Source organism: Buceros rhinoceros, unplaced genomic scaffold (assembly GCF_000710305.1).
Source record: "Buceros rhinoceros silvestris isolate BGI_N320 unplaced genomic scaffold, ASM71030v1 scaffold5337, whole genome shotgun sequence".
NCBI classification, from domain to species: Eukaryota; Metazoa; Chordata; class Aves; order Bucerotiformes; family Bucerotidae; genus Buceros; species Buceros rhinoceros.
Window position 1 is genome coordinate 44240 of NW_010421452.1, and position 8003 is coordinate 52242.

The following is an 8003-nucleotide window of genomic DNA, read 5'->3' on the forward strand; positions in this document are numbered from 1 at the left end:
GGCCAGGGCAGGCTGCAGTGATAAAATCTCCGGGGCTGCAGGGGCCCGGGTGGGGGAAGTGTTTTCTGTACGTTCGCATCGCTGCTGTCGGCGGCTTCAGGTCGTGTCTGTCTGCTGGAGCATCGAAGAGCTAAAGGAGGACTGCGAGGACGGAGACAATATCTCTGCCGCTAGCAAAAGGTGGCTGAAGTCTTCGGCTAGCTGCAAGCGGGATTTTAGAGTTCCTGAGAAGGCAAAGAGGGAGCAGCTTCCCCTCCTGATGTAGAACCTGCCCTCTGCTCAGCACTGGGCGTGTCGAGATGGAGCTTCCACTTGCTTCCGCAGGGCTCAGGGTTGCAGCCAGCATCAAACATCTTCTTTGTAACAGGTCGTGTGAGCAAGGAGGAGAGATGGAAGATGAGTTCTTTGACCACCTGAAGCACCCGTGGCGGGGCGCTGGCCATGCCACGTGCCTCCCTTGAAAAGGCAGCTCGGCTCATCTGACTCAACCACATCCATTGTGTGGGTCTGGCGCTGGGCTGAGTGGGATGAACTTCGCTGTGTCCCAGTTTGCAGGGAGGAATCCTCGCTGGTGGGGCACAGCTCTTCTGCTCCATTCCATTCAGATCTGCTGAGTGTCAACAGCATCTAGAAAAAGCTCTGATGGACACGTCTGCTCTGTAACCACCTACCACATCTTCACGTGACTCAGAGACCCCACTGCCCAGATAATTCCCACAGTCTTTTTCTCTAGAGGTCTAACCGTGTAGACCCTCGAATACCTTTTTCCCCTCAGAGCAAGGTGGGGGCTTTGGGGTGATGTGAATGAGCTGTTGTCATCAGACGTCATGGCTGGCGTCCTGGAGCCGCAGTGCCTGGGACACAAAGGCAGCAGGCTCCTGGCAGCCTCTTAAAGAGAAGGGTGGAGTTGATGAGGATGTTTCTGGAGGACTGAGGACAACACTTAGCCCTTGAGAGTCACCTCTGGGCAGCCCCCTTGCCCTCCCTTGGATTTGTGCCTAGGCCAGGGAATCCCTTCACAGACAGTGATAGGTGAGCTCAATCCCTCCCAAGCCTTGGAGGACCAACCCTATCCTGGGTACGTAGGATGAAGAGTATTTACCATCGGTGTAAATCTGTCGGCTTCATTCCAGGATGAATTCAGAATGTCTCCACTCCAGTTTTCATCTTCTTTTTTTGAGACCGTGGAGCACTGAACTCTGAACATCACCTTGGTGTGTCTCTTCTCTATGACCCCATCACATCCTCACAGCGTCGTGGATAAAGGCCCTTGACTCCTGATGCTCCCTTAATGTCAGGCAGGTTTTCCCAGGCCTTCAGCCATCCCTCTAGACCCTGAACCCCTCTGGTTTATTAACACCCTCTGGTAAGAGCTGAAGGTCCTGGTTACGAGGTAACATCACTGACACACACTTCTGCTCAGCGTTTCTCCTGCGCATCTCCAGGGCTGCACTAGCATCGCAGGCCACTGCATGGCACTGTGAGATTGCAGCAGACATTCCCTCCCTGGCTCAAAGTTTTCTGTCTCCCGCTGGACAGGGTGCAGCTCGCCTCCCCTCTGAGTAGCCCACACCCATTTCTCACAGAAGTATCTCAGATCTAGCGCTGCAGCTCATACCCACCATCACAGACAGGTCTCCTGGTTCCCATCACAGGTTTCTTCTGGTCCCTCCCTTGCCCTGGTGAGGTGGGTGTCTGCTGCCTTCGTCACCGAACTCTGCTGGATGAGCTCCTCCAAACACACCCTCCATCCCTGCTCCTGGGCGAGGGGTCTTTGTTCTGCCTTTTTTTTTGTGCAGCTCAGGCTTTGCCCTGCAGCGGCTCTAACCTCCACACGTGCTAATGCCATCAGGCTGAGCAGGGCCGGTGTGTGTGCTGTTCACATCAGGAAAATCCCCTTGAAGGAGCAGACTTTGACCAGGTCCTTTTCATTACTTTCCTGCCAGCCCCAGGCAGCGTCTGAATTGCACATAAAAATCCCCTTGTCCATTCACCACAGCGTTACAGTGTTAAATAAAGTCACTTGGCAGAAATAATCTATTTTGCCAATTGCCAAGACACTTTTTTTGGCCACTGTAAAAACTGTTGGGCAAATATTCCTTCTGCCTTTTACCACCACCTGGACAGTGACCACCAACCAACTGCCTTGGGTGGATTAATTACACATTGGATCTAATTCCACCTCGGTTTCTGAAACAGATTTCAGTTGGCAATAGGAAAAAACCCAAACCTACAACCCTGCTCCCAGACAAGTCCTTGGAGCGAAGCGCCCCACAAGCACGGCTGGGCCCTGTCTGGTCAATTCGATCGATGCTTTGGTCAAAATGTGCTGAAATGTGTTTCCAAACAGCTGACTGGCCACTCGGTGCCCTTTGGTTTTCCAAGTCCCAGGTCCCAGACGACAGTGACACGGAGAAGTGACAGGCTGCCTGTCTCCGTAGAGGTACCGGTGGAACTTTCTGCTCGAGAATTTTCTCAAGGTTGTAAAATAAATCGCCTGGAAAGTTTGGAGAACTCTCCAGTTCTCAAGCAAACCCTGTAGCGTCTCATCTTTCCAGCTCAGTTCTTCCAGCCTGGATTAAAATCTAACTCTGAGCAAGATTTCAAGCACAGATGCTCTGCTGCTGGCCCCAGACCTTGGCAAGGGCTGGTCTCGGTGTTCAGCCCGCGGTGAGGGTGGGGTGAGGGTCTGACTTATCTCCGCTCCAGACAGGGCCTTGCAGAGCGCATCCTAAATTCAAATGGCAGAAGCGACATGACTGGGGTGGTTGTCTCTGAAGTTTGTCACCTTTCTGCAGGTATTCCCCCGGGTCGGGGCCGCGGGGCTGCCTGGTCCCGCCGCTGTCTGAGTGAGGCTGCTGAGCTGACGTTGTCACTGCAGTTATCCCCCCGGGTCGGGGCCGGGGGGCTGCCTGGTCCCGCCGATGTCTGAGTGAGGCTGTTGCGCTGCCTTGCCAAAGTCTTCTTGCAAGGTCCTTGTGTTCCATGTCTTCAGTCCAGAGAGGTGCAGCTCGCCGGCACGTGCGGTCGTCACCGTGGCCCTGAGTGGCTGGAGGCACAGCGTGGGGAGGCTTGCTAACAGGATGGTGTTTCTTTGATTGCCTGGGTGATTAGGTGCCATCTCCCCAGGGACTCGGTGTGGATCTCTAGCTCACTGATCTTCCCCATGAAGAGATAAATAGTTCAAACCATGTGGTGCTCATGGCGTTGTTATGCAAATCGGTTCACTCTAAAATGGGATTGAGGAGCTGAACCCCGGGAGTGGTGTGTCCAGACCCCCCAGCTGATAGTACAGAGGCCTTTCCACCTGGATTTAAATGCCTGAACGTAATTAAAATTGAACCGAATCCCTCCAGCCTGGAGAAACTCGGTGAATAATGCATGAGGCCAGTGCTTTTAAAAACAGGATGTCGTCTCTGATGTCATGCCTCTGCTTTCAGAGAGGCCTCAAGTCACAGGCAGGGACCTGCTGTCCAGCCTGTCATGCACCTGCATGACAGATTTCTGTCACAGATCTTCCTTTGGACTCTGGCGAGCTCAGGAATTTAGATCAGGCTCCCCAAAGACAGACGCTGTCAGCAGAGATCATCAGAGGACCCCATGAATCCTTCTGTACCCCCTCCAGGGGAGTCTTGATCCGCTGCCAGGAGGCTCTAATGGTCTCCAGCATCCCATGACAGCCCGTAACACCAGCTGCTCTCCTCTGCAGTCCCAGCGCTGGTCCTGGATCCACACTGCAGATACAGAAGGAAATGGTTTGCAGGGAATCAGCCTCACTGCTGGTTTGTTTTTTTCTAGATGTGGATGAGTGTGGTGCGATCTCTGGCGTGTGCGACGGTGGTGAGTGCACCAACACGGCGGGCAGCTACGTGTGCACGTGTCCCCGTGGGTTCATGACCAGCCCTGACGGATCACGCTGCATCGGTAAGTGCTGAGTAGACCTCAGGACCAGAGACCCGTGGAGAGGTCACACTGAAACCCTGACCTGGCCATTGCAAATCACTGTCTGGTGATCCCCAGCTTTGCCAGTCAAAGGGCACATTGTTCCTGCAACAGCTGGAAAATGCTCTTTTCTGCATGCTGTCCTTGCACGTGCCATGGTGGACACCATCCATCCTGGCCACAGATTCTGATGCAGTTGCAGACCAGGGCTTTCTCCATCTCCGTAAGCTGGACTGCGGGTGCCTCAGTGCTTGGCAGGGGGCTGCTGAGGACAGCGGGAGGAGGACTGGGCTGGAGGGGGTCTGGCTGGCACAGCCTGTGGTTGGGGAGTGTGGGAGTCCAGCCCTCCTGGAGCAAAGAGGAACCCAGTGGTGGGGAACAGCCCACGTTCATGCCGCTCCTCTGCAGAGGTGAAGGGGAAGGTTTGCTCCACGGGTTTGCATAACCAGTGCAAATAAACTGTGACTTTTATCCTCCTCCTTCCTGCTTCGACCACAGGTAACGGCTCATAAACCCCCACTGCCCCGAGCTAGCAATCAGGAGGGCTGGGGACTCAATTCGCTTCATCTCGCTGAACTTGACCTTTCGGGAGTGAGCCGCTTCGCTCTGAGCTGTTTGTCTGGATGCCTCTGTACGCAGCGGAGGGAAATTGCAGCTTCCCCCGCACAGCGCAGGGCACTTCAGACACCGACTCCTGCACCCGTGCCGAGCCTGTGGCTCTGCAGGCTGTCCTGGGAGCTCTGGCACGGTACCTCGTCTCCCACCTTCCTCCTGCAGCATCGCATTTCTGGCAGCAAAATTTCCCAGGCTCATACAGAAATCGCAGCCGTGCAGCCCCCGTCCCGCAGAGCGTGCGAAGGGCTCGGTGGGGCTGGCGCCTGCTGCTCCGCCAGCTCTGACGTCCCCGTTCACCCCTGTCGCCGTTTGGCTCAAGGTGTCTGTGTTTCAAAGCTTCAGGGCTGGCGTGAGGCCAGGCGAGCTTTCCCCAGCCTGACGAGCTGTCCTGCCTCCAGACTACAGAGCCTGGAGTGCATCTTGCATGTTTAACAGATCAAAATTCCTTTCCAAGCCTGTAAATATTTGATGGTCCATTTCTCTTTGTAGCAGACAGCCGTTTCTGTGACAAATGGATCTGCTCTCTGTTTACTCGCTCTCAGCAGGGGCACTTGCTTTACTCAAAATGAATCCCAGCGTTTGTCTCGCTGTTCAGAAGGTCCATTCCCCTTTCGAAGGTGAGGATGCAGAGAGGAGAAACGGCAAAACTCGTGGTGGGCGCAGTGGAAAGTGTCGGGTACAGCTTTCTGTTCAACGTCCTGGAAATGAGCGCAGAGAAAAAACGTTTCCAAAGTCTTTTATGTCCACAGAACCTGGAGTAAAAATGAATCACGTTCTAGTTCAGGAAAGAAAAATGTTGTAAAGCGTAACATACATCACCGTGTTTGGGCATCAGGGTTTAACGAGAAGGAAATTCTCCTCCATTTCCCAGCCCCTGCCGTAAGCCCGGGTGGACGTGACGGCTGTCGGATGAGTCACAGGGACATTTCCCCACTTTCTTTGAAACCAAGTGCTTCATGAAAACTAAATAAAATTAGAAAGCCCAGACTTAAAAATAGTCCGAAGCTGAGTTAGCTGCAGTGGGCTCTGGCTGCGGCTGAACTCGGTGCATCACGCTCCAGCCATTTCCCTGAGCTAACAGGTGCCGCTAGCATGCTGTCACCTTTTGGGACAGATGATATTTTTGGGGACAGATGATATTTTTTCTGGTGAAAGGCACAGTCACTATTGGGGTGGTGTTGCCCCAGGATCCGTATCTGCTTCTGTCATTTGAGGGTTCTAGCGCTCGTTCGGAGAGGTTATGGTAGTTTAAGCCCACAATGAAATAAATCAAATAGATAGTTTGTAAAATGGAAAATTAATGAATAATGTGGCCACCCTTAAAGCACGAGCAGCACCAGGAGGTGAGGGAGCAGAGGAGGCTGCCCGCTGGCACCTCTCAGATGGTCGGGCTGGGAGTGGCCGCAGTGTCTCATGGGGCACCAGCACTAGCCACGTGGTGGCTTCCTGGTGGCAGCCTTGATACAGTCCCATCCCTTTCCCCTCCCTTTTTAGTAAAGTAAACACCTTTTTATTGCGTTTGAATAATCTCCTGTAGCTTTTGCAGCTGAAACAGCAAGAGGCTGAGCTCGAGCTGATCCCACATCTCATTAGCTGCTTTCTCGGTGAAACGCAAACAGCGGAGAAAGTCCGTCAGAGCTGGAAGTGAACATTTATGGCACGACTCACCCACCTGCGCCTGACACGAAGGCTCCAGGTCCACACGTGTTCACAACAGTTCCATTCATTTCTGCTTGTAAAAGTCAGGCTCGGGGTTTGCAGGCGGCAGCAGGATCTGCTCCAGCAGGCTGGAGGTTTGGTTTCTTCAGCGCGATGGGTTTGCTTTTCAAGAACAGCTTAAAAGAATCATTTTCAAGGGAGAAAAGTGGCCTGTCAGGTGCATTTCCAGACACGCGCAGGGTGTTCCCTGTTCGCTGCAAGGCAGCACTCCCACACATCGCTTTCTTTGCTCTTTTTTCCTGATAATGAGCAAAACTGTGAGAGCTTTGGGTCTTACCTCGTCATGGGTAGCGTCGGCAGATTTACTGCCTGACGTTCCGGGGGGGGGCAGAGCTCACTATTCATTGCAAAGTCCTGGGCTCAGAGAAGGCTGGGAGGGTGTCACTGAGGACTGCTCCTGCCCGGAGAACACTTTTGCCTGCTTTGGTCATTATCCAGGAAAAGAAAGAGCAGGAGGAAAAAGGAAATATGAGGAGATCTTTATGAGGGTGAGAAATAATGAAAGGGAGGTGGTGTGAGGGTCACAGGCTCGAAGCAGATTGATAAGGGACTGGGGAGGGACCCTGAGCAGAGTCCCACGGCAGCTTCCCCGGCCTCGAGGGACCTGGCGATAACACCAAGCCGAGATCTGCCTGGACATCGGGAGGGGGTAGAAAGGCTCCATAGCTGCTCCATGATGAGAACTTGGGCAGGAACCTCAACTGCAAACTGGGCCGTTCAGTCCACGCTTGTAAAGCATTTCCACCTAGAGAAAATAAATTTTTATCAGATCAATTCAGGGATGCATTTATACCTCAACCTCGTAGCCACTGAACAGGGAGGTGAGTTTGGAAAAGAGTGAACAGCCAGGGAGGGGAAGAATTTATCATAGCGCTTGCTGGGGAAGAAACTGCGCTGCAATAACACCCCGAGCACCCAGAGCAGCAGAAGGTGAGACAGCGGCAGCCAAGGTGGGCCACGGATATTGCAGTTTGGTGGGAGCTGGACACAGGGGGATGGTTTGTGCCCTTGGTCTGGCACGGCTCTTTGCTCAGACAGCCACCACCAGTCGTCTGGCCCAGACAAGAATGAGATCTGTCAGTTTTCCGGAAACTGGGAACGTACGATGGCATTGTTGCTCCAGCCTGACTGTCCTCGCCACAGCGTGAGGCTCCTTCTTGCACCCTCTTCCTTGCAAACCAAGCACCGTTGGACATCTTGGGTGGGAGACCTTTGGCTGCACGCTGCTGAGTCTCAGCTCCCCCGGAGCTCATAGCCCTCGGGTCCTCTGTAGTCAGAGCCAACTGCCTTCTGCAGCCGCTGGTTTGTTTGGGTTTAGTCGCTTGAGCCTCTCAGTTTCTGTACGTGACAAGACACAAAGCAAGAGAAATACTCGCCCTTTAAAGATCTTTCCTGGAAACCGGCACTTTCCATTGCTCCGTCTCTCCCTGCCCCTACCCCGCCACCAAAGAAAGAACCCGGGTTTTCATGAGGATGAAAATTGAAAAATCTCTTGTGGGTGCACAACAGATCTTGTCAGAGCAGGAAGGGGATGTCCACAGTGAAGGGCAAGATAGAGACGAGAGCAGCTCCTCGTGTGGGGCTTCTCCTGGGCATCAGGACACGCACATCAGGGCATCATGGCCCAGCCACGACTCTGCCAGGCCCCAGCAGGAAGGTCCAGCTTGGAGTTACGCCTGCTCTGTTACGATAAGCAGGCTCCTGCTCTGCCGCTCGTGGCTGCTCCT

At 53.7% G+C, this 8003-nt stretch overlaps 1 protein-coding gene across 1 annotated transcript in view; it reads left to right on the forward strand.

Moving 5' to 3' along the window:
• Positions 1-8003, forward strand: part of LOC104496530 (fibrillin-2-like) — a gene marked incomplete at both ends in the record, with an annotated part of 26859 nt that overhangs the window by 5236 nt on the left and 13620 nt on the right. The window contains one exon of the mRNA XM_010139662.1: positions 3799-3924. Coding sequence (XP_010137964.1) covers positions 3799-3924 — 126 coding nt within the window. The remainder of the gene's footprint in view (positions 1-3798; positions 3925-8003) is intronic.